General features: G+C 52.9%; 1 protein-coding gene across 1 annotated transcript; it reads left to right on the forward strand.

Annotated features, from left to right (window-relative positions):
* Nucleotides 1–316: 316 nt before the first annotated feature.
* CAPN9 (calpain 9) lies at nt 317–24,556 on the forward strand. Its single transcript, XM_004281589.3, has 12 exons — nt 317–529; nt 3,415–3,629; nt 7,469–7,637; nt 8,554–8,637; nt 10,943–11,028; nt 13,012–13,089; nt 14,565–14,581; nt 17,667–17,729; nt 18,566–18,636; nt 19,168–19,246; nt 21,040–21,156; nt 24,437–24,556. The coding sequence occupies exons 1-12, from the start codon at nt 317–319 to the stop codon at nt 24,499–24,501; spliced, it is 1,257 nt and encodes a 418-aa protein (XP_004281637.1). The 3' UTR covers nt 24,502–24,556.
* The last annotated feature ends 1,514 nt before the right edge of the window (nt 24,557–26,070 follow it).

A 26,070-nucleotide genomic window follows, 5' to 3' on the forward strand; every position in this document is an offset into this window, starting at 1 on the left:
GCCATAAAGCCACCCTCTCTCTCCCACCGGGGTCTCTCCCCCGTGCATTAAGCAGAGAGCGCTGTCTCCGCCCAAACGCGGCTCAGCCTCAGAGCTCCTGCCGCGCTGCAGGATCCCCTGGGAGGGCAGAGGGCTCTGTGACAGTTTGCCATCAGGATGTGCCCCGTTTCCGTCTAACAGGGAGGTTCCCAGGAAAGCAGGCGGAGGCCAAGGTCCGCTTAGCTCAGTGCTGCCTCACTGGTTCCTTTTGACTGGCACCTGCATCTCACCTCTCCCCACCATCACTGACCCCGAGTCTGCTGGCCCGAGGACAGCCATGCCTTACCTCTACCGGGCCCCGGGGCCTCAGGAACCCCCTGCCCCCAAGGATGCCCGCATCACCCACTCCTCGGGCCAGAGCTTGGAGGAACTGAGGCAGACGTGTCTGCAGAAGGGCGTTCTGTTGGAGGATGCAGACTTCCCAGCCAACAGCTCCTCTCTCTCCTACAGCGAGAGGCCCCAGCTCCCCTTCGTGTGGAAAAGGCGGGGGGTGAGTGCTGCCAGGGCCGGTGGGCAACAGACAGGGGGTGTGCAGCTCAGCAGCCCAGGAAGGGGCATCAAGGGAAGGATGGCCTGGGAGGCATGCGCTATGCACAAACTGGACTTAGGCACATCTCCTGAGACCCCTAGAAGGTATGCGGTTTGAAGGCAGGAATGATGCTCGGGGGGCAACTGGCTGCTCTGGGTGGTGGCCAGGGTGTCTGGCTCCATGATTCCCCACCGAGGCCCGGGACTCAGGATCAGAGAGGGTCTTGTCACAGGTGGTGAGTGGAAGTCAAAGCTTTATCCGGAAGTGTCAGGTGACATGTACCACCAGAGCCCAAGGGCAAACACGCAGAAACGGGTGGGAGGTTGTTCCCCGCAGATCCCTTGCGCTAACGTTGAGACAATGTGCCCGAGGGGCTCGGGGGCTTCTGGCCAGAGCCTAGGATGCTCAGAATGGACAGAGCTCACTCAGCGAGCGCTCAGGACCTGTGCGATGGACAGAGGGCATGTGAAGCAGGGATTCTCTCCCCAAATCATCTCCCTTCCTGGAGGGCAGCCACCATCTGTGTCCCCGCAGGCCCCCCGCCACCAGCAGTCTGGAGGTGATGGTCCCACGTGGCACCAGCTGGTTCCTGGGACCAGGAATCGATATTTGCCGTGCTGGATCAGTCAGGGCTCGACCTCTGACCGGGCGCCGGCTGGCTCTCCTTCCGCCAGGGAGGGTGCTGGTCTGGGAACGGCTCCTGTGGGGACAGGACGCTGTGGGCAAGGCTAAGGGTGCCGGACCCAAAGGGGAGACCCTGAGTGCTGGTGCCACCCTGCCGCTAACCTGACCCCTGACCGTGGTCCCAGGCCTCAGTCTCCCCACCTGTAAGGTGGGAACGTTAACGACCAACGTAGGTCCGACGTCTGGCACACGGAAGTTGCTCAACAAGTGACGGCTGTTGCTCTGATTGCGGTTGCTGTTACTGCAACAGCGCTGAATCCCATCTCACCACGAGCACCACATCGACCTCACCATCTCCCTACATTCAAATGATGTCGATATTGTAAACATATAACATGTCTACTTATAAAAAACAAACAAACACGAAAACCTCCGGCCTCTTCAGGGCCGGGCCCAAAGCACACGTAAGCTGTTATTTACACAGTGGTAAGCTCTTTTTAAAAAATTTATTTATTTATTTATTTATCTTGGCCGCGCCGAGTCTTAGTCGCGGCACACGGGATATTCGTTGCGGCATACGGGGTATTCGTTGCGGCACACGGGCTCCTTAGTTGCGGCACGCGTGCGGGCTCTAGCTCCCCGAGTGCAGAGTCTTACCCACTGGACACCAGGGAAGCCCCACGCAGTGGTTAGCTCTTAATTGTTATTTCCCGTTGTAGCCTGTGTGTGTGTACGTGTGTGCGTGTGAGCGCACATCTATATGCCGTGCTGCCCTGGCTCAGGAGGAAGCCACTTCTGGTTGTCCAGGATTTTCCTAAGTCTGACAAGCCTATCACGGAATGGCTCAGCCTTTCTTCTGAGAAATTCCAGTCTCTTCCTTTCCTCCTAACTGGTCTCCCTCTTTCCAGCCGCAGCCAGTCAGGCCGCGCCTACTGCCACCAGGGGCCTTGCCGTCCCCGGCTCTGCACCCTCAGTGGGCTCAGCGATAGCCAGGAGTGAGGCCCAGGCTGCCCTGCACCCGCCGCCCCTCCCCGCGGTCGGCCCCTCCCGTCGGAACGCCCTGTCGATCTGGGAGGCCCTGCTCTGCCTGGGGAATCTGGGCTGTTGTCCAGGGGCCTCGCCCACCAAGCCTTCCTGGCTCCCCGCAGCACCATCGGCCGTCCCATTTCAGCACTCATGCTGTTTTAATGTAATGACCTGTCCGTGTCCCTCCTGGCACCCAAGCCTTCTGAGAGGCAGGCCCTCATTCATCCCACACCCCACTGCACTCTCAGCTTCCAGCACCTTCTCACCTTCTAAACAATGATAGCAGCCAACAGTTACTATGACCGGCCAACACTGACTATTCCAGGATTATCTCATTTAATCCCAAACAGTCCTAAAATCCGGGCATCGTCAATCTCCCCATTCTAGCGAAGGAGACGCTGGAGCCTGATGGCTGACGCGCACAGGCAGCACGTGACAGAGCCGGGCACCTCCCCAGGCACTGCCCCAGAGCGTCGGCCACGGGTGTGACTGGAACCCGACGCCGTCCCCCCCGTCCAGGAGGGCGCCCCCCCTCCAGCCTGCACGGTCATCCCCTGGCTTCAGGTGTCATTCTGGAGCCTACGGCTCGCCCTCTCTCTGCCAAAGTGGAAATTGCTCCACGATAAGAGCGTGACGTGCACAGGCCAGGCTGGAGACCGTCTTTGTGCCCTCCTGGAACGAGGGCCCCTGGGACCCCCAAGGGATTCCAGCGCCCCAGACCTCAGCTCTGGGAGGTCTCACCTTAACATTGACGTCTGCTCAGTGTTGCCCCGAATGATGGGCGAGGCTCCCACCCGAAGGCCTGACACCTCGGGCCCCTCCACGCTCCGCTTTGGTGTATCATAACCGGGCAGCTGTCCTTCCTGCATTCACTTTCAGAATCCGTTCTGCCCCTTGCTTGGTCTGCGGCTGCGTTCACCCGCTCTGTCTTCAGTCCCAGAAACACACTCTGCGTGTCTCCTACTCAGGGAGGGCAGGGGCCTTGCGTCCCGTCTGACACGCGTCTGTGACGTCAGAGGCGAGGACCCGGGTGGGGATTGAGGCTGCTCTGGCAGGACAGAGCCCGGGGTCCCCGGGACGGGGTCAGCCAGGGCAGCAGCGCCACGGGAAGAGTCGCGGCGTCCCTCTGGGAGCCTCCGTGGCTCGGGCGCTGTCTGCCTTTCTCCTCGGCCCTCACGTGCTGTGTGTCCCAGCAGCGACTGCCTGGCCGTCCAGTGGGAACGTGGGGCGGGCGCTCTGCCAGCACCACCTTCTTGGCAAACACAGCTCTGCTTGGGGGCCGGGGAGTGGTGCCCGAGAGCAACCAGAGCCAGGAAAGTCAGGGGACGTCGGGGGTGCCGGAGAGGCGCCTCGTCCCCCCGGGAGCCCGGGGCAAGGAGGCTCCGAGGGGGAACCTGGGCCTGGGGTTGGGGTAGGAAGGGGAGGTCGCCTCGCAGGGAGGGCTGTGGATCTGGGGGGGCGTCTCCCAGCCTGATGGGGACACAGCCGGGGTGCAGTGCAGCCGAGGGCCTCCCTTCTGCGCCTGCAGCCCGAGCCCCTCAACTCACAAGCGCCTCGGCTTCCCTTCGGCCCCCGACTTCCTGTCTGCCTGCTCCCGTCTGCCGTCTTCCATGCAATTCCCTGCTGACGCTTAGGCCTCCTGAAGGCCCCGGTCCCGCCTCGAGCCTGGGCTGACGGCCCCTGGCAGCCTGCGTGCACCACGGCACATGGCCGAGACCTCCCTGCACGGTGGGGCTCCCTTTGGGGCTGCCCTCCCCCCAGAGGCCACTGCGCTCCAGGTCCCCCTTCCCCCACCCCGTGCCCCCTTCTGCCTCGACGGCCCTGGGCACACAGCCGGGACCAGCGCACAGCCGTGGGTAGTAGGGCCCAGCCTCTCCAGCCTTGTTAGAAATGCGGCTTTTCCCTTCGTAAATTAAGTACTTAATAGAGAAAAGCCTGTGTGTGTGGCTGAGCCCCTAATGAGGTACAAGGTGAACCGTACAGGCCCTGAAAGCAAACATTCCTGGACGCTCGGTCCCAAGTCCTCCAGGGAAACCACCTGCTGGTGCCCAGGCCGGCCTCCCTCCCCGGGTCCCCAAGCCGCAGTCTGGGGTCCCCTCAGGTCTGTGGAGACCCCTCTGATCCTCCCTTCACAGGACGGTGGTTTCAGGTAACCCTCGTCCTCAAGCCCCCAGACAGCATTTCTCACGAACAAACACACCTCTGGGGCCCACACTCATATGCAGGACTCCCAGGCATAAGCGCCACGCACGGGAGCGCACACGGGGCACGCGCGTGGGCCCGCGCACTCCACATGCCCACACACGTCACACATTCAGCAGAGGAGGCACCCACGCCCGTCAGCACACGTGCCACGTGGCACATGGGCGTCCGACACTCCCACGCAGCGCCCCTTCACACACAGGTGAATATGTAGATCACAGAGGTTTTTCTTAGGGCAATGAAACTATTCTGTATGATACTGTAATGGTGAATATACGACACCATACATTTATCAGACACACAGAACTTTACAGCACAAAGAGTGAACCTTAATATATATGAACTTAAAAATCATCTAGGAGGATAAAGGAATCCCAGCCTGTGACAAAACAAGCTAATAGTATCACAAGTCTATGAAACAAACTCATTGAAGGTGTAGGCGAGAAAGGCGCTGACCTAAGTAACTCTGGAAATGAGTGCAGTCTGTGAGATTGAAAGCCAGAGAGATTGGGACTTCCCTAGGGGTCCAGTGGTTAAGACTCTGCGCTTCCTAATACAGGGGGCGAGGGTTCCATCCCTGGTCGTGGAACTAAGATCCCCCATGCCGCGTGGCAAAAGAAAGAAAGAAGGACAGAGAGATTGTACACAAGCACTGTACACTAGCTGGTAAGGTTGTTTCTCATGGGGTACAGGACAACAATTCTGATACCATTATACATATCTACTGAATTGAACAATTAAGTTATTGGGTGGCAGATGGGGGAAGCCAGGTTTCTCATCGTTGGAGCGAGAGGTTACGAAGAAGCCTGGTGGAGGAGGCTAGAATGTATAAGTGGTCGTGTGTCAGAGCTGGGGACCTCAGTATGAACTCAGGTTTAGTTGAATAGAGATGGTTACACATCGATGAGTATATGCGTCACTCATGGGTTAGTACACAGGTACTATTTCCTTGTTTATCAGCTGAGAGGGCTAGAAACAACGACAATCCCGTAGCAACAAGCACTCTTACTTCCCAGGTCTTGGTTTCTAACACCATTCTCCAATCAAAGGAACCAGGGCTCCTCAGAGATAAGGCTGATTGTAGAACTGGGGCGAGAAATACAGAACAAGAGCCTAGAGTACCTTGCAGTGTCAGGAAGTGAATGTGTGTGTGCATGCTTTAAACACACACACACACACACACACACAGTGATGGAGTTATGTCAAAGGGACACAGGAGCCAACCGAAGGAGCCGGAAGTAGCCAAAGCTGGAACAATTAAGCAGCAAAATAAGTAAAATGGTATTGGATTATAAATCAAAGTATAAAATTAATATTCATGAGTCCACACTGATGTAAATAAATCATTGAATAAATAAACGGGGGAGAAGAGACAAATCTGCCACATAGAAGAGTTCCGGGGAATTTAGGTAGACTCTCTGCCCTCAAGGTCTAGCATGACCCCCACTCCTAAGTCCTTCCGAAGAGGACAGTAATGGGGGGTGAGAGGAAGTTCACAGAGGAGAAACATGACAGACAGGAGACCGCCGCCAGTGATCAAGGCGACATCCACAGGGACAAGTCATGAAGACGCGATGTATGCTCGCTGCGACGTGATGAGAACGGTACTTCACCCCAGTCTATGCGTGAGAAAACCAGCAGACACATCCCAACTGAGGGACATTCTACAGAACACCGGCAGTGCCTCAAAACTGTCCAGGTAGGGGAGGGAGGGAGACACAAGAGGGAAGAGATATGGGAACATATGTATATGTATAACGGATTCACTTTGTTATAAAGCAGAAACGAACACACCATTGTAAAGCAATTATACTCTAATAAAGATGTAAAAAAAAACTGTCCAGGTCATGAAAAACAAGGAAAGCCTGAGAAACTGTCCCGGGCCAGAGGAGCCTCCGGAGACTTGACTAAGTGTGATGATGTGGGATCCTGCAATGGGATCTTCCAACAGCAAAAGCACGTTAGGTGAAAACTAAGGAAACGTGAATATGGTGTGAACTTTAATAACAATGACAAACTGGTTCAGTCACTGTAACAAAGGCACCGCACCGATGTAAGATGTTCATGTACAACCGTATCAATCAAAGAGATGAAGAGAGAAAAGCGGCTGGGACTACATGGTTCCAGAAAGCAGGAGAAATGCCTCCATCTCCCTCTCGGTCTCAGAACTAACAGCTTCACGCTCAGGCCCCATTCCACGTGAGACGAGAGGAGGCTCATTTAAACCTCACAGCAGCCCTAGCGGGAAGAGTGCAGCCCCATTTTGAAAATTAGGAAACTGAAGCACTGAGGGAGAACAGCATCCCTCCGCTTGCAAGCGGGGGAACTGGAACTTGCACCTGCAGTCTGTCAGGAACCAGGGTTCTCGGCCTCCTTAATCAATAGAGGCTGACCAGAGGCCAGACAGGAAAGTCAGGCAAGGCTTTATGGGGGCCCCTGCTGCAGCAGGGGGTAGCGAGATCAAGCAACATGCTTCCTTTTCCCCTGGGGGGATGGGGCGGCGAGCTTGTTCCTTATACGGGGTGAGAGTAGCGGTGCGTTCAGGGGTCGGGCCGGAGGCGTGGCCTAGGCGGTCTGTCCACCCCTTAGGTGGCGTTGCGTGCGGGGGGCGTGCGCAGCGCCCTGCTTTTGCTCGCGGCGCTTCAAAAGTGGCAGTTGGTTATTTTTCTTGGTCTCTTTTGTCCAGAATTTGTCTCAACTGTGCATGCACGTGGTTATTTTTAGTCCCATACAGTTTCTTTGTATTCTGTTGCTCAAGGAGAGGTGTGTCCAGGTGCCAGCACGGCAGCCCTGTAGCCAAGGGTCCCAGGTCCCCGCCTGTCTCCTTACCACCACACCCACTGCCTCTCTCACAGAGTTCTCAGCACCTCTGGTTTCCTCAGAGCTCCAAGTAAACCCCATCCCTGCTTCCCACGTTCTTCCACACCTCCAGCCGGGGCGAGCCCCGGGAGGTGGTTCTTGGTTAGAAAAACTCTGGCTGAGGGGCGCCACCTAGTGGTAATCCTTGTTCCCTGCAGCCGTTGCCAGGCTTTCTTGCCGCCCTCACAGGCTGAACGGGAGCTACGAGGCTCTGAAGGGGGGCAGCGCCATCGAGGCCATAGAGGACTTCACCGCGGGCGTGGCAGAGACCTTCACAACCAAGGAGGCTCCCGGGAACTTCTCTGAGATTCTAGACAAGGCCTTGAAGAGGGGCTGTCTGGTGGGCTGCTCCATTGACGTAAGTCGCTGGCTGGCCGCATCCCAGGCACTGTTCTAGGCTCAGATGCCAGGCTGCCCACGGAAGAGGCATACACTGCAGGGGGGCGGGGTCAATGCTTATTTATTTTAATTAAAACAAACGTTTGTGTTTAATGGTTTTCGAGTTGCAGAGGTAAGACGCCCTTGCTGTATCAGGTGGAAGAATCCTGAGATGACGGACAGGGCAAAACTCTGTCTCCCTCCCCCGGTTCAAGCCGGGACGCCTGTCGGGTGTCCGTCACGCCTCTGTCCTCGCTCATGCAACAGGCACGCGCGTATATGCACAGACTCGGGGGCGGTGCTTACTGAATGGAACCTTACTATACACTTTCCTGAAACTTGTCTCTTTCACTTCATAGATCATGGAAAAATATATCCGTGGAGAGAAACAGAACAGCATTTTTTCTAATTTCTTTATGCATACAAACATGCATGTGATTTTAACCTCATCTATTTTTTGAATTCTATTCAACTTTTCTATTTCCTCTTGGATTATCCTGGGGAATTTATCCTTTGCTAGTAAATTTCCTCTACTTTTTCAAGTTTGTGACATAGAATTGCATGTCATAGGGTTATATATTCTTCTTACTGCCTCTTTGGTGTCTGTCCCTTGCTGTTGCTACGTGGTGGGAAAGGTCAGGTTTTTCTGTTTGGGGGCAAGAATGTCAGCTCTTCGGTGAAGTCCAAGCAGAGAACGAGGGGCCTCCACCCTGGGAAGAGGCTGGGAATCGCTATATGTCACTGCTCACCACTTAGGGGGCTTCCCGTGTACCCATTTTATATGCCCACTCACAGGGCCCTCACCAGAGGGGGCAGGAGGGACTGCGCCAGACACAGAGCTGTGTCTGGCCAGCTGGGGAAGGTTTGACGTAGATACTGCTCCTTTTTTGTTTTAGATCAGAAATGCTGCAGAACCTGAAGCCCGGACACCTTTTGGTCTCATTAGGGGTCATGCCTACACAGTGACGGGCATTGACCAGGTAGGCGACAGGGACCCCTGTTGACAGGGTGTGGGGACAGACTTCGTAAACCTATATAGCGCATTGCAGTTTAAACTGCAGTTTCGGACATGACAGAGGATGTCTCATCCAAAAAAGAAAGGCTGGAATTCAAAACAGCAAACGGGAGAGAGAGAGAGAGAGGAGAGAGAGAGAGGAGAGAGAGAGAAGAGAGAGAGGAGAGAGAGAGAGAGAAAAGAGCGAGAGAGAGAGAGAGAAAGAGAGAGAGAGAAGAGAGAGAGAGAGAGAAGAGAGAGAGAGAAGAGAGAGAGAGAGAGAAGAGAGAGAGAGAGAGAGAGAAGAGAGAGAGAGAGAGAGAGAAGAGAGTGAGAGAGAGAGAGCGACCTGTGAGGCCGGCACAGTATAAACTTGGTCAGCAGCTGCAAGAACCTGGTCTTTGTTTTTTCTGTTCTTTTCTTCCCTGATTCCACATCAGTCCTGTCATAGTCACTGTTCTCCAGAGAACCGCACCCGTAGGCTAAATCTGTATATGAAGAGACTTAGTAGTCGGAATTGCTCACCTGATTATAGAGGCCGAGAAGCCCTGCCTTCCACGAGCTGGAGCCAGCGGTGGAGTTCCAGTCCCAGCCCAAGAGCCTAAGAACCAGGAGAATCAGTAAGTCCCAGCCCAAGAGCAGAAGAGGCCCAAAGTCCCAGCTCAGCAGTCAGACGGAGGGCAAATTCTCCCTTCCTTTGCCTTTTTGTTCTTTTTGGACCTTCAGCTGATTAGATGGGGCCCACGCACAAAGGGGAAGGCCATCTGCTATACGCAGTCTGCCAGTTCAGATGCCCATCTCATCCAGAAACACCTTCACAGACACACCCAGAATAATGCATAACCAGACATCTTGGCACGCCATGGCCCAGTCAAGTTGACACATAAAATTAACCACCACAAGTCCTATTCTCTGCAGCTGTAGTTCAGGGTGGAACTAATCCCCGGGGCGGGGAGGGGGCGCAGCCAGACCCCACGTGGCACCACTGTAACCTCGGGGAGTGCTTTGTTTGGAGGAGTGCGCGGGAAAGAGGAGGGGAGAAAGTGAGATGAGAGAGGAAGATGAGAAGCAGAGGGTGGCGCCCTTGCAGGGTCAAGTTCAGTGAAGTCCAAAGCGTTTCCCTCTGTGCCCCGCTTGGGTGAATCTCAAACCCAGTCGGTAGCGGACCTGGGCACCTCCGGTCTCCTCCAGCGGCTGCCATGTTTTGAGCGACGTGCTCCAAATGAGTGGGGAGCACGGGGTGCAGAGGGAGCCTGTCCCTCCCCCTCAGCGGGCGGTGGGAGCAACCTGTCCTAGAGGGAGAGGCAGCTGGACTCTTTGGAGTGTTAGCTCCCTCCTCGCCTCTCCCTGTCTACACACGCCTTCCAATCATTCACTTGAGCAGGCCTGTGATTCCTGATGTCAGATCTTCTAAATGTTACTCCAAGTGATGGCAGAAACCTTCCCATCGGACACTGTTCAATTGCGTTTGCTTCCCCTCCACCTGTAAGGAATTCACCTCCCCACACATTTCAACGAATGAACCTCTTTCATGGCGAACTTGGACTCTGGAGAGGTCCTACTCGCTTAAATGACTTTGCACGTAAAAAGAGAACATGTATGCCAAAGTGTTCTGAGAACTAAAATTCCTGGATCGTTGATGAACCGAAGTCTTTGACTCTCACCCTTCCACCCCCAAAACCTCTCTACGCATTGGTGCACTTTCCTGCTCTGGGCAGAGCCTGAGGGCTGAGTCCTCTTTCTGTCCTGGCTCAAGGGCTCTCAGTGTGGCAGCAGAGACCCTCATGTGACACCTGAAAGGGGGAGAAGATCGGAGTTAGAAGACTCAGTCGTGGGTTTTTGTTTATTGCGGTTGTTTAAACTCCCAGCATGTGCTTATATTCTGATCATCTGGGAGTCAGATGCTAAGGATGAAGAAAACTCAGTGTTAGACCCACTGACTGCTGGATTCTGAAGATACACGATAAATAAGACTCGGCCTCTGCCTCTGGGGGCTTCCAGTCTAGAGAGAAAACTCACTCGTTTGAAGATCCCTGTGGACTCACTTCTTGTTCATTACAATTCCGCTTTGTTTCCCAGATGCCACTTAACCATTCTGGGGGGATTAACGTAACATCGCGTTCAATCAGAATTAGGACATTTTGAGGGCTAGTTAACAACTGATGAGTTTTGACATGTTCTTAGTGTGTCAGCAGGCTTTCAGAAAAGGCAGCCTCAGCTGGAGAGAACCCACCCTGGAGCTCACAGATGGATTTAGCATCTCACATTTCTCTGACGCTTTTCCCTTTTAGGTAAACTTCCGAGGCCAGAATACAGAGCTCGTCAGAGTCCGGAACCCTTGGGGCCAAGTTGAGTGGACTGGGTTCTGGAGCGACAGGTCAGTCTCCGCCCATCCTTCTGACAGATCCCCACCTCCCTACGGTTCACGGGGTACGAGGCCAGGGCTGGCTTGTGCACGTGTGAAGAGGGGGCAGCCTGACTACAGTTCTCTCCTGGCTCCCGTTCAGGGAGGGTCCTGTCCTGCGTCTGGACCTTACTTCTGCCCTCGGGACCTCCACGCTCTCAAACTTGAAGACTCACGGTGCCCTTTACCTTTCCCAGAGTTGTATTATGTCAGTGACTGTATAACCTCCCATGGGAACTTTAAATCCCGTGATATGGTGAAGGCTGCACCCCAGTGATGAAGAGCTCGTGTGTGTGTGTGTGTGTGTGTGTTGGGTGCAGGTGGGGTGGCAATGAGTACTTCAGGTGTGAGAATCCCTGAAACGTTGCCAAGCAGGTCGCTAAAGTGTTCTCTCTCATGGTCACTGACCATCGGCCAGAGGCCCAGTGGCCCACAGTGAGACAGAGGGAGCGGAGCAGGAAATTCACCCATCACAGAGCAGCCGCCTGGGCTATTTACACGGCCCCCGATTGTACAGAGAGGGCTGCCTGTCTTGGACGTGTCCCCTCCTCGTTCCCCGGGGAGCAACCTAGGTGACTGGGATGGGGGCTGTTCCAGCTCAGGCAGGGCCCCCTAACCCATCCCCACTCCTGCCCACCCACGGCTTGGGGGGCCCCAGGGAGCCTGGCAGCGAGTCTCGAGCTTCAGTGAAACGGGGCAGCGTTTGTCCTCGGCTCCCACAGAGGCACCACCCCCCCGGCCGTCGGTGTGCCGGGGGCTTCATTAAGCAGACTCCACAGCCCGGGCCTGCCTGTTGGCCCCATCGCGGGGCTTGTGCCACCATCCCTGCCGTCTGCCAGGCTTCTGTCTCCTCAGACCCATCAAAGGAGGGAAGAGATCAGCCTCCCTCTCCAGTCGGAAATGGAGAGAAAGAGATAAACCCACATTAATGAGACTGCTTCCTACGGTGAATAGATTTGGAGTCTCTCGGTTCAGGGATCGCGTGTGTAAACGGGCCGAACCCTTTTTCCCCCTCCTGGGAAACACACAGAGGGAGAAATAAAGGAAGTGCATTTTCGCTGGCTCGAGGCTGGACACCAGCTTGCCCTCTGACCCCACTCGGCCTTGGGGTAACGGGGAGCTGGTCCACAATCCGATCCCTGACACTGACCCTGCCTGCTGTGAGAACAGGGCTGAAGGGGCTGCGTACTCCCCCAGGCCCATGAGGTGTCTGGGGAGGGGCCCTGGGTACTGCTCTTCCCCGGACAGGAGAGATGTTCTACCTGAGTTCTCCCCGCCCCCATCTAGGACAAGGTCTACAGGTGTAGGTGAGGTAGACACATCGCTTACAGCACCGCAGTGGTGGTGACTCAGTTTGAACTATTTAGAGGTGCTCATGGGGGTCACAGAAACTCCGTGCACCTGGAGGTGGAACTCCTGGGCTTGCAGGACAATGGGCGCCGTGCACCTGAGGCTTCTTGCCCACAGGCGGGCTCGTCTACCTGGCAGACCCACCGGGCTTCCTAGCGCGGTCTTGTAAAGAAGGTACTTGCTATGTTTAATGTCAAGCACGCGTGAACATGCGGTATTATCACCACTCTTCAAAGTATCAGCTTGTAAACCAAGACGTGAGGTAGACGGAGTGTTCCAGGCCCCACATCTCAGCCCGCTGTGGCTTCTCGCTGGGCTCCTTCTGCCCCCCTGTTCACGTTCAACTCCCTGTGACGGCCCCAGGAGACTCTTCCGTGGAGGAGGGTCCAGTGGTCCTGAGGGCCTTTTTGCATCAGCCGCACTTGGAGATGTACTTTCCCACCAGCCTTTCCACCCACTGGCACATTTCCAGGGCCCTGCTCAGGATCCATCCCCCACATAATGTGGACCCTGGTTCCTAGGGAGGGGCAGTCCCACCCCAAGGCCAGTGTCGTTCCCATTGCCGTCCGTGACCTTGTACCTAACGCTGGCTTTGTTCACCCCTAGTTCTTCTGAGTGGCGTTCCGTTGGCCCAGCCGAGCAAAAGCGCCTGTGCCGCACTGCTCTAGACGATAGGGAGTTCTGGTACCGTGCTTGTCTCTGTTTTCCTTTCTGCATTAACTCCATCACAGGTGTGAGCGTGTCTCACTGCCCTTAGGTGTAAGAAACACTGCTTCTTCTTCTATTTTCTTTTATTTTATTGGTAAATCAAATCCATTTTTCTCAAAACCCAGGCTGGCAGAGAATGTAATGTCACGTTTGGGGGACTCACCCTATCTGCAGGTTTAAGAGGCCCAGGGGAGTTAGTGCGATCCAGAAAACGTGGGGCTGAGCCTCTGGTCTCCGGCCCAACCTCCTTCCTCTGAGCACTCCATCATCCCCGCTTGCACGTGAATTCGAAGACAGGCAGCCCTGACGCTCACAGGTACACTCCCTCCGTGCCCAGCTTGGTCACAGGGACCCTTGAAAGCTTCTACCTGAGAGCATCTAAAAATACAGACCTAAGTGGGAAGGAAACATTCCTAACCTGGACTTTCCACAGGGCTGAGTCTCCATTTAACTGAAAACTTTAATGGGTCTTCGTCTCTGGAGGCTTTTTTCAATCTTATTTCTTCCCGTCGGGTCCAGAAAGCATTGGTGCATCCAGCCCTGCAAGACCACAAATTCTTTTTGTTTTCTTAAGAAATACATACTTTTTAAATTTGTTTATTTTTGGCTGCGTCGGGTCTTAATTGCAGCATGAGGGATCTTTCGTTGTGGCACGCGGGCTCTTCTGTGGCACGTGGGCTTAGATGCCCCACGGCACGTGGAATCGTAGTTCCCCAACCAGGAATCAAACCCGCGTGCCCTGCGTTGGAAGGTGGATTCTTAGCCACTGGGCCACGAGGGAAGTCCCACGGCCACAATTTCTGGATTTCTAGCTCTCTTCCCTTTCATGTGCTCAAACCAGTCTGTTCTAGCCTGAACTCATCTCTTTTTTATGACACCTTATTAAATACAACATGCAAACACTAGCACACGGTGATTAATATTCCAGTTTCTTCCCTTCTTTTCCCCTCGAGCGCAGCGTCAGTGAGCATTTGCTCTGGCTGCAGTATATTTACATATTTTCCAGACAACAACTGTGGCAGGTATTTTTGCCCTTAATAACATGGACATCTATTTTCCAGCTCCAATGGTCCCTTTCATCCTGCTGCCCAGCTGCTAAGCCGGCTCACATATTTTAGATTCCGCTATGGTGGTTCCACACTTCCAGTGACTCCAGGTAGCTCCAGCTGCCGTAACAAATAGACTCAAAATGGATAGACTCAAACGCAATCAAGTGTATTTCTCACTCATTGTAACCGTCCAGGAAGACATTCCTATTCTGTGGGTGGCTCTCTCCATGCAGTGATCAGGGACTCAAGCTCCATCCTTCATGTGGCTGGAGTGACACAGTCACCTGCAGAAAGCCAGCAGAAGAGGGAAAAAACAAAAAAAAACCTTTGGAGAAGATATCCCCAATTCCTAAAAGCCTTGACCCAGAATTAAGACACGCCACCGTTTTCATCCTCCACTAGCTGGAAGGCCCCGCCTGGTGAGTGAGCTTGGCGTCCTGCTAGCCATCTGTCTCAGGAACCATGAGTTCATAAGTAGAAGAAGTTTGTGGAAAACAATCAGGGTGTTTGAGAGATTGACAAGCTGTTGAATTGGACCTTAGACACACATCGACCTTGAATTTTGAGTACTGTACAGGGTTGATGAGTTACATGGAGAGAGCAGACCCGAAGAAAGCGAGGTCTGGAATTCGGATTCTCCCACGAATTGCCGAATAAGAGCAGGCGGGGGGAACAGAGTTTGAGAGGCTGCGTGAAGTCAAGCTAGTGGAAGGAAAGTCAGGCCCAGAAGGAAGGAGAAACAGGGCAGAGGAAATGAGGAAACCCCCAGGGAGAGACCCAGCAAAGGGAGTGCCCTGTGCACGGCCCACGGTCCAGCCCTGCACCATGACTGCCCTTCCAAAAGGAGCTGCGCCCGACCCCTGGGGCTGAAACTGGCCCGGGCAACGCGTGACACTAAAACTGTCAGCACTCTGAATCTGGAGCCTTTCCTCTGGGAATCTTGACACTAAAGCCTTTCCAATCTCTTTCCACTTTTATCTTTCACCGCCCCTCCTCCCAGGACATACTCCCCAAACTTTCCCCTCTTTCATTTATGAACTCCTCTCCGTCACCGAATCGTTTTCATTCGCAGTAGAGTGCTGTCATTTCGCCTACTTCAAAGGAAAAAAGTTCCTCCTGGGGCTTCCCTGGAGGCGCAGTGGTTGAGGGTCTGCCTGCCGATGCAGGGGACGCGGGTTTGTGCCCCGGTCCGGGAAGATCCCACATGCCGCGGAGCGGCTGGGCCCGTGAGCCATGGCCGCTGAGCCTGCGCGTCCGGAGCCTGTGCTCTGCAGCGGGAGAGGCCACAACAGTGAGAGGCCCGCGTACCGCAAAAAAAAGTACGTGCTCACACCCACTACCCCTACTTGCACCGCGGGGACCCCAGGACTCCCATGGAGGGGACGAGGGACGTGTGACGGACGCCTGCCACCTCGAGCTCCCCCAGATTCCCTGCTCCTCCCAGCTGCAGACCGGCTTTTCAGAGCTGACGTTAGGTAGACTTTAAAAATAGCTTTCATTGCTCATTTCTTTCTTTTCTAAAAACATTATTTATTTTATTTATTTATTTTTGGCTGCATTGGGTCTTCGTTGCTGTGCGCGGGTTTTCTCTAGTTGCGGCAAGCGGGGGCTACTCTTCTTTGCAGTGCACTGGGTTCTCATTGCGGTGGCTTCTCTTGTTGCAGAACACGGGTTCTAGGCACGCGGGCTCAGTAGTTGTGGCGTGCAGGCTCAGTAGTTGTGGTTCGCGGGCTCTAGAGCGCAGGCTCCATAGTTGTGGCGCACGGACTGAGTTCCTCCGCAGCATGTGGGATCTTCCCAGACCAGGGCTCGAACCCTTGTCCCCTGCATTGGCAGGTGGATTCTTAACCACTGCACTGCCAGGGAAGCCTGCTCATCTCTTGATTACACTAATGATTCAAGTTTATGATAAAAGATTCTGAAAAATGCAGAAAAGCCTAATGACAGAGGCAAACATCATGGCTAATCTCACTACCCATAAATAACTACTTTAACATATATGTGTGTGTCTTTGTGTATGTGTTTATGTACCAAATGTGTAGTCTGTGGGTGTGTGTCTCTCTCTGTATATATAGGTACACACATAGTAGGTATTACCCTATAGATGCAATATTATTTTTGAATTAACAGCTTTGAGAGTTAATTTGCATACTATACAATTTACCCATTTGAAGTATACCACTCTGCTACGTGAAATAAATCAGACAGAGAAAGACAAATACTGTGGAATCTAAGAAATACAACCAACTAGTGAATATATAACCCAAAAGAAGCAGACTCACAGATATAGAGAACAAACTAGCAGTTACCAGAGAGGAGAGGGAGGCAGGGGTGGGGGAAATAGGAGGTACAAACTATAGGGTGTAAGACAGCCTACAAAGATGTATTGTACAACAGAGAATATAGCCAACATTCTGTAATAACTGCAAATGGAAAATAACCTTTAAAATTGTATTAAAAATTTTTTTAATAACATATACAACTCAGTGGATGTTAGCATGTTCATAGAGTTGTGCAACCGTCACCACAATCAGTTTTCATTTGATTCAGAGCACTTCATCCCTCCAGAAAGAAACCACGTACCAGTAGCATTTACTACCCTCCCCCGAACCCCCAGCCCCTGGCAAGCACTCATCCGTTTTCTGTCTCCATAGACTTGCCTGTTCCGGACTTTTCATATAAAAGGAATCATATAAAATGTGCTTCTCTTTGGCTGGCTCCTTTCGCTTAGCCTGACACCTTCTAGGTCCATCCATGTTGTAACGTGTCAGGACTCCTTCACGTCTTTTTATGGCTGGATACTATCCCATTGTCGGAATATACCAGGTAGGGTTTATCCATTCATCCATTGATGGACACTTGGGTTGTTACCCCTTTTTCGTTATCATGAATAATGCTGCTATGAACATTCGTGTACAAGCTTTTATGTGGTCATGTGTTTTCATTTCTCTGGGGTGTATAGCTAAGACAATTGCTGGGTTAAATGGTAACTCTATATTTGCTTCTTAAGAAGCTGCCTATTTTCTAAAGTGATTTCTGTACCTTTTCACTAGCAGTATGTGAGTGTTCAAATTTCTCCAATAATTTTAAACCCTGTCTCCTAAACTTAATTTTTATGAGCATTTCCCCAGAAATAATCCATCATGTGGACATAAACTGTTGTCCATGCCCTTCCATTGGTCATTTGTATCATTTCTAAGTTTTTGCCATTACAAGTAACCTGATGGTAAAAATCTTAACATATAATTCTTTGCTTGGGACTCTTGAAACTCGGATAAAGAGTGGAAGGATATCCCCATTTTTAAAGCTTTTAAAGCTTTTTTTATATTTTGCAAATGTTCCTTCCCAAAGGCCATGTTCTACTCTCACCAGCATCTTAAGAGCGACTATATCACCACCCTCACCAACCCGGATCTAAGCACCCTGCTGGACTTTCAGCAGATGGAAATAGGTTTATCTTATCAGGGGTCAACTGAATTCTGCTTTCTTTCTGTGTGATTTCAGAAACGGACATCAAATTCGAGAAGCTAAGCCTGACTTCCTGTAAAAACATCATTTCTCTAATGGAGGTATCCTTCCAAATATGCAGGCAGAAATAGATGTTAAGTGTTTTTCTCTAATGCAGACTTCCCTGGAATGTGGAGAGTCTTCTTCACAGAGAATAACCAAAGCCTGGGAGACACTGGTGCTAGAATTGGAACAAAATCAAGAGGCACAGGGGAGTTCCCTGGTGGCGCAGTGGTTAAGAATCCACCTGCCAATGCAGGGGACACGGGTTCGAGCTCTGGTCTGGGAAGATCCCACCTGCCGCGGAGCATCTGAGCCCATGCGCCACAACTACTGAGCCTGCGCTCTAGAGCTCGTGAGCCACAACTACCGAGCCCGTGCGTCACAACTACTGAGCCCACGAGCCGCAACTACTGAAGCCCGTACACCTAGAGCCCATGTTCCACAACAAGGGAAGCCACCGCAATGAGAAGCCCGCACGCCGCAAGGAAGAGTAGCCCCCGCTCGCCACAACTAGAGAAAGCCTGCGTGCAGCAACGAAGACACAGTGCAGCCAAAAATTTAAAAAAAAAAAAAAAAAGAGGCACAGACTGGCCAGTGGGATAAATGTTTGTGAAGGGACTTGGGGATCTTTCTGCCACTTTGGGGTGCTGTCCAGGGCAATGAAGAGTTCTTCATATGTGTGTTTTCAACCTTTCTTTTGCCATCCCCCCTCACCCCTGCCATGCCCCCTCTCCAGAGATTCGGGGCTTAATAATTAACCCCCCCTCTCAGAGCCCTGAGTCTGTGTCACACATGTCACCCATGCCAGCCCATTGCCTTCCTCCCCTGCAGCCCCAGGAGCCTTGGGGTGATATGATGCTCACATCTTTCTTTCTTCCTTAATTCACTTGCACACACCAGTGGCAATGGGAAGCTAGGGTTTGGTGAATTCAGAGTGTTCTGGGACAAGCTGAAGAAGTGGACGGCATGTAACCCAGCCAGTGCGTGGCTGCTAGGGGACTGTACAAGCCTAGAGCAGAAGGGGATTTGATTTGATTTTATTTTTAAATATTTATTTATTTATTTTGGCCGAGTCATGTCTCAGTTGAGGCATACATGCGGGATCCAGTTCCCCGACCAGAGATGGAACCTGGGCCCCCTGCACTGGGCGCACAGAGTCTTAGCCACTGGACCACCAGGGGAGTCCCAGACAGGGATTTTAAAGGTCCAGGTGCTGCCGACCAGAGGATCTGTGTTTGCAAAGGTGGAAGGGAGGAAATCAAGATGGAATTCCCATATTTACTTCCCATACTTATGGGAGTACCGCAGGGCTTCCACCCAATATGAAAGGAAGACAAAGGGACCCACACTTTTGGAGACCCTAAGCCTACCATTGCCCCTTCCGCCTGGTGAGAGGAGTCTCTCCCCTGCGTGGACCCCATCACTGCCATCAAAGGAGCCTCAGCGGGGGCTTCTGCGTGCTCGCATTCTCAGTGCCTCTGCTCTCCCCCTACAGAACCTTTTCCTTCAGTTTGACGCTGACAAATCTGGCACCGTGTCCCCCTACGAGCTGCGGACCGCCCTGAAAGCCACAGGTAAAGGGAAGCCTGGGCCGCGCAAGCCGTCTGCGTGCCGGGCGCTGTCTGTGGCAGCCACTCACCTCTCGCGGCCCAGGGAGGGGGCTGGACTTTGACCAGAATCGATGCTTCTTAAGGCAGGGCCCAGCCTCAAATTCAGGACTTGTTCACTCTCATCAGGGATCTTTAACGTGTATCCACTGAGGCTGAACTCAGCCTGACCCCCGGAGGCCTCAGCCTCTGGCCAATTCTCTGGCCAAGCAGAGTTATATACGACTCTGGTGGCAAACTCCCAAACCTTTAATTTCTGCTTTCAGATGGCGATTAACACAGAGAGGCAGGGCACATCCATCCCATGGTTTGGGGTCAGGTTTGGGGTACACAGAGTTCGTGTATCCCTCTGCCGCAGAGGCCCGTCTCTGGCTTTGTCACCAGCAGACTGAATCCAAACCAATGATTCCGTTGTCGTTTATACCCATTTCCTGAATGAGGGATGGGCTCCAGCTGGCATTCCTAACCCTCTGGCAGCCCCTGCCAGGGCAGTCCGAGTCTCTGGGGCTCAGCTGTCCTTCGCATAGGACAGCCACTGCAGCCTACACCCCGCCAGGCCACAAGGCATTGCTCACAAAGCAGGCTTCACAGACATACCCCTGGGCCCGGCCAAAGCCTGGAATCTGGTTCCCTTCCAAGTAAAATAAACATCGGGAAACACTGTCAGCTTCATGGTATGATAATGGGACAAAATCAGGACCAGCTCGGGTCCTGTGTGATGGCAAAGAAACGAAATTAATTATAAATGTGGAGAGTGCCACAGAGGAGAAGGGCCTGATCTTCTTAGGGTCTGGGGACCTGGTTTCTAGGGCAGAAGGACAGAGCAGGGGGAAAGGGAGCCCTTCAGAGAGGGAGGTGTGGCCACGTCCTTCTTTTCCGGCTTGGGGAGGGGGAGGGAATCGGCCCTCACCCCGCCCTCTTCCTGCCCCACCCAGAGCAGCCGCCAGGACTCTGGGTGTTGCCCCCAGCCAGCTCCACGGTGCAGGCTCCAGAAACCATGTCCCTCCTCTGGACTGAACCCCTCTTGGTCTGGAATCGGGAACGAGGACACAGGAAGGCCCTGGGCAGGCTTCTAAGCAATACGTGGAGCATTTCCTGGAAAGGGAGCGCGCAGGCTGAACTGAAAGAAGGCAACGCTGGTTAGACATCAAAGCCTTAAGTGTTGAATCTATAAGGAGCGTTACCACCTCTAAACTCGTCATTCGACCGATGAGCAAAGAGGTCGAACGAGCAAAGGGAAGGGAAGCAGAGCACCCAGGCCCCGGTTCTCCTCCATCGTGGGCGTGTGTGAATGAGCCTAGCGTGGGGTCTCACTGAGGGCAGCGGCATAACTCGGCCTCCAGAGCCCTCAACACCTCTGGGTTAAAATGCCCGTGAGAAACAGACACTTACTGCGGGTGTCCTGGCTGGAATCCCCCCAGGGCCAGCAGGAGCTGGAAGTGGAGCCTTAGAACCAGAGGGTGGCACCGGACTCGGGGCTGAAACACTGTCCAGCATCAAGTTCTCCCAAGCAAGGCTTCCTGAAACGTCAGCAAGACCCTATGGGTGATGTGAGGTCAAAGCCAAGACCCTGACCTTGGCGAACTCAGGTTCACCAAGTGACACTGTGGCTTCCCCAGTGTCCCCCGACAGAGGCGCACGGTCATACTGCATCGGAGCCAAGGGCTCCCTTCCTTGGGGCAGCCCTGGGCTGACTGGCGCCCCTGAAGGCGCACCCGTGGGGCTCAGCCAGGGCGGCCATCCTCCCCCTCTCCCCGCAGGCTTCCAGCTCAGCTCTCCCCTCTTGCAGCTGATCGTTCTCAGGTGCGCAGACCAGGAGCGCCAGCTGGGCTTCGATGACTTCCTCAACTGCCTGGTCCGGCTGGAGACTGCAAGCCGTAAGTGTCCGGGGGGCTGCGTGTTCCTGAGCCCAGGGAGAGCACACCTCCCTCCATCACCTTCCAGGAGCATGTAAGGGGCAACCTGCTGAGAACTGCAGCGAAGGCGGGCTGAGCCACACGCCCCGCCATCTGTGTGCCGTGTGCGGCTAGCTGAGGGGCGGGTGTGCACGTCTTCTCTGCAGTGCGCCTGGTACCGTCATCCTCCATCCGCTCCCAGTGTCTTTGTGGGAGGGTAGCTGGGTGGGGATGGGGCTCCTGCCGCGAATCAGAAGAAAGGTCAGATCCCATCACAGGGCACAGAATCGGGAGTCTCTCTCTCTCTACCTCTGTCCCCCCCGCCCTCCTTCCCTCTCCATCCCTCTGTGTTTACAAAAGCCCTAGACACTGACCCGATTGTCTCAAAGAAGATCTGTTTGTTAGCCCAGGAAGAGAGAGAGAGAGATTACGTACAGGTGGTCCCTAGCGTTTGCAGTTCATAGCCACCCACCCCTCACTGGGTAGTCACACAGTTGAAGCTGAACGGAGCACATCCAGAGCCTGTGACTTAACACCAGGGTGACTGCTGTGCAGGTGTCCCCCCGGATGCCCACGCTCTGGGGTCACCATCTGGGATCTTAATAATTTTTAAAAATATTTATTTATTTATTCATTTATTTTGACTGTACGGGGTCTTAGTTGCGGCATGCAGAATCTTTAGTTGCAGTGTGCAGACTTCTTAGTTGCAACATGCATGAGGGATCTAGTTCCCTGACCAGGGATCAAACCCAGGCCCCCTACACTGGGAGCGTGGAGTCTTACCCACTGGACCACCAGGGAAGTCCCTTGAATCTTAATAATTTTTTTTTTTTTTTTTAGAGTTTGTTGTTGTTGTTGTTTTTAATTTATTTTTGGCTGTTTTGGGTCTTTGTTGCTGCACGCAGGCTTTCTCTAGTTGTGGCGAGCAGGGCCTACTCTTCGTTGCGGTGTGCGGGCTTCTAATTGCTTGTGGCTTCTCTTGTTGCAGAGCATGGGCTCTAGGCGTGCGGGCTTCAGTAGTTGTGGCGCGTGGGCTTCAGTAGTTGTGGCTCGCGGGCTCTAGAGCACAGGCTCAGTAGTTGTGGCACATGGGCTTAGTTGCTCCACAGCATGTGGGATCTTCCCGGACCAGGGCTCGAACCCGTGTCCCCTGCGTTGACAGGTGGATTCTTAACCACTGCACCACCAGGGAAGCCCCTTAATAATTTTTTGAACAAGGGGTCCCACAACAAATTATGGAGCCAGTCCTGCTTGGCACTTTCTAAAGTATGTTTACCGGGTGACTTCTAGGCACTGGCTAAACAAAGGCAAAGTCTGTGCTCCTTGGTTCCACGGTCGGGAGCTCCCGCTGCTTCTTTCAGGACACTTAGAACACACGGAGTTACTCGTTTGAAGCTTGTCTCCACCAGACTCTAAGCTCCAAGAGAGCTGTACTGAGTGGACAAGCAAGGTACACGTGATGACTGATGGGGATGATGGTCTGAGACAGGCGGGCAGGTCCTGCAGGGCCTGGCCGGTGACCTCAGGGCCCAGGCTTTCTCTGGGTGTGAGTGGGAGCTAATGAGAGGTGCATTGTAGAAACAGCCTCCTCAAAGGCGGTCGCTTATTAGACTTACAGGCCAGTCAGCGCTGACCTCGAGAGAGTGAGATTTTGGTAGCTTCTCTTCTCTCAACTGCCCTTTTCCTTTCTGAATCCCCTCAGGCCCAGTCCTTTCCTGCAGGGGGTTCTCAGCTCGTTCTTATAATTGAGGAATCCTAGGGAGAAGACACTCAAAACTGAACATCACTGGTCAGTTTAGCTAAAAGCATATCAATTGATCTTTTCTAAGAACCAACTTTTATTTCCTTGATTTTCTCTGTTCTTCAGTTTTCTAGGATCCTTATGTTAGATTCACCACCTGGAGAACTTTAAAAATCCCAAAGCTAGGGCTTTACCCCAGGCTGATTTTAACTTTATTCTAGAAATTTTTGCTCATACACCTAAGTATAAAGTGGGATACGGAGGGTGGGAGGGAGGAAGACGCAAGAGGGAAGAGATATGGGAACATATGTATATGTATAGCTGATTCACTTTGTTATAAAGCAGAAACTAACACACCATTGTAAAGCAATTATACTCCAATAAAGATGTTTAAAAACAAAACAAAAAAATAATAACCGGTCCCCGTGTGCCCTCCACCGGTGCCTCTCAAACCCTGCCCCATGACAGTCCCCAGGAGAGCATCCCAAACTGTTAATGGTCAGCCTACAAAGACCAATTACATTAGAATCTAGGGGGTGGCAACACAGCATCATCTTCATAAAAATTCCCCAGTGGTTCCAGCGCCTTCCACCCAGCCTCACTTGTCACCTTGCTCATCTTTTCCACATGACCCCCTAAAGCATACTGTTTTTCCTGAGTTATTTAATAACAGGTCTCAGAAATTTGGTCCTTTTGTCTGTAAACATCCCTATCAGAGAGACTTCTTTTTAACATAATCGTCATGCCGTTCGCACCCCCACAAACTTCTCAGTGAGTACTCAACGTCCTCTAAGCCCCGGTCCACACTGAGATTCCCCAGGTCTCCTCAGGACCTACTCACTGCACGTGGCTGCTGGGTTCTGTCTCTTTTGTTCTGTGGCAGCCCCTCCTACTTCCTGGGGTATTTTAAAGGTCCCAGGTGAGGCTCAGGTAAAGCCAGTGTGGACTGGTTCCACCACCTGGACTAAGATGGGGAGACTGAGGCCAGGAGAGGAAAGTAACTGTCTCGGGTTATTCAACGCGGCACACGGGCTCTCTTCTACCCCAGCTCTGCCTGCGTGTGGGACCACCAGCGCTCACCTTCTCAGAAGGGACGTGCAGAGACTGAACAGCTTTCAAGACTCATGCAAACCTTTATGTACACGTGCTTTTCTTTTCCTCTGGGGAGAAGGTCCATGGATTGCAAGGGCTCTGTAGCCCCCAACAGTTAAGATAGGGGAGATGTTTCGGGTCCACGAGCTGGCCGGCTGGCCCACATACAGTAAATGAAGAGACCCACTCCCCAATGCTCAGGCCACCGGCTTCTGCCATCACAGGAATTCCAGAGGCTCCCCCAGTTGAGAGACACCCCGCTCAGGGGGCCTGAGTCTGGCCGCCGCCCTAGAAGATGCTCACTTCTTAGCAACGGTTGGAGCGGCTTCTCCACCAGCCTCTCGGAAGGCCCCTTGGCCATGGGAAAATAGCTAAGCCTGTTGAAGGAGCGTCTCCGCAATGATACCTTTCTTGTGTCTCTCCCATCAGGGATGTTCCAGGCCCTCGGCACGAAGAACAAGGAGTTCATTCATCTCAACATAAACGAGGTATGACCCGGCCAGACTTCCCGCTCAGGGACCCAGCCAGGGCTAGGCACAGCCCACACTCCATAATGCTTGCTGAATGCATGATCACATGGGAGGGTCCACATCTACCCTCAGGGTAATAATAATAATATTGCTAATAGTTGTGAGGCACTATTCATGTAGCAGTCAGTAGAAGCCTACAGTAGCCCTTTGAGCTAAGGACTAATAGCATCCCCATTTTGCGGAGGTGGAAACTGAGGCATAGAGAGATTAAGCCCCTGGAAGAGTGAGCGAGCAAACCCTGCCCCCTTGTCCCGTCCTCCTTCTGCCACATGGGCTCCGCGGCCTCCTGCCCTCTGCCTTCCGAAGTTCACTTCTTCTTGTTCATGACGTTGTCCTGTGGGCCTCGAGATCCCCGGGGGTGTGAGCGTGTGTGTGTGTTTCTGCGCATGCGCGCACACCTCAAAGACCCTAAGGACTACACAACTTTTACCTGTTGCAGGGGCTGATCACAGCAAAGATGATGGAGGGGAGAGAATGGGTCAGCTCTGGAGGCTTAGATGAGGGGTCCCAGGAGTGGACAGCCCTCCCCCGCTGCCCAGAGTGTGGTCTGTGGGCCAGCGGCACGTCCATCACCTCGGGGAGCTTATGAGAAATGCAGACTACCACAGAGTGATCACAGTCAACAGCATGGTGTTATAAACTTCAAAGCTGCTAAGAGACGAGATCTTAATTGTCCTGACCTCACAAAAGAAATGACGATGTGATATGATAGAGGCTCTAGCTGACGCCACGGTGGTGAACATCTTACAGTATATCAATGGATCAAACCAATGCATTTACACCTTATACTTACACAATGTTACGCGTCAATTATATCTCAATAGAAGAAATCAACAAAATAAAAGCAAAAGAAGAAATCCAGAGAACCAGGCTCCACCCCAGACCCAGTGGATCAGCTCTCATTTTAGCAGGATACACAGTAATTCCTAAACCCACTAAAGTCTGAGAGCGCTGGTTAGACACTCTTCTGCCCAAAGGTGCGGCGGGGGGACTACAGGACACTTTCCTTCAATCGTTCTGTAATTTTTTATTTCCCTTTTTCTCCATTCTCTCCCTGTGCTTTCTGTCCAGCTCTGCTTTCCCTTGGACCTAAGGGCGGAAAAGCCAGGCAGCCTGTGTCTCCTCCATCTCTGAGCTCTTTCTTCTCCCCACACGTTTCCACGCTCACACTGCACACATCGGCTCACTTCCAAATTCAGTAGTAACTTTGGATGTGGGTACCATTTTATTGACTATTCCACGACAAAGAGTTGGATGATGGTGTGTATTAGACAGGGGATGGAACTGTCAGTCTCTGTGCTCAGTTGCGCCTTTTGCAGAAAGAGATCTAGGCCTTAATCTTACACCAGAAGTTTGGTTTCTAGTAATATCATGTAACTTAGCAATTTATTATGTTGACTCATCACTGATTTTCTCATGTGGGTCTCAGATTCCTGGGTACATTATAATTTCACCAAGAATAGAAACTGGACATTTTTCTTTTCTAGTATTCTCTTTCACCTTTAGCACATACAACACATTCAATAAGTGTAG

Source organism: Orcinus orca, chromosome 14 (genome assembly GCF_937001465.1).
Source record: "Orcinus orca chromosome 14, mOrcOrc1.1, whole genome shotgun sequence".
NCBI classification, from domain to species: Eukaryota; Metazoa; Chordata; class Mammalia; order Artiodactyla; family Delphinidae; genus Orcinus; species Orcinus orca.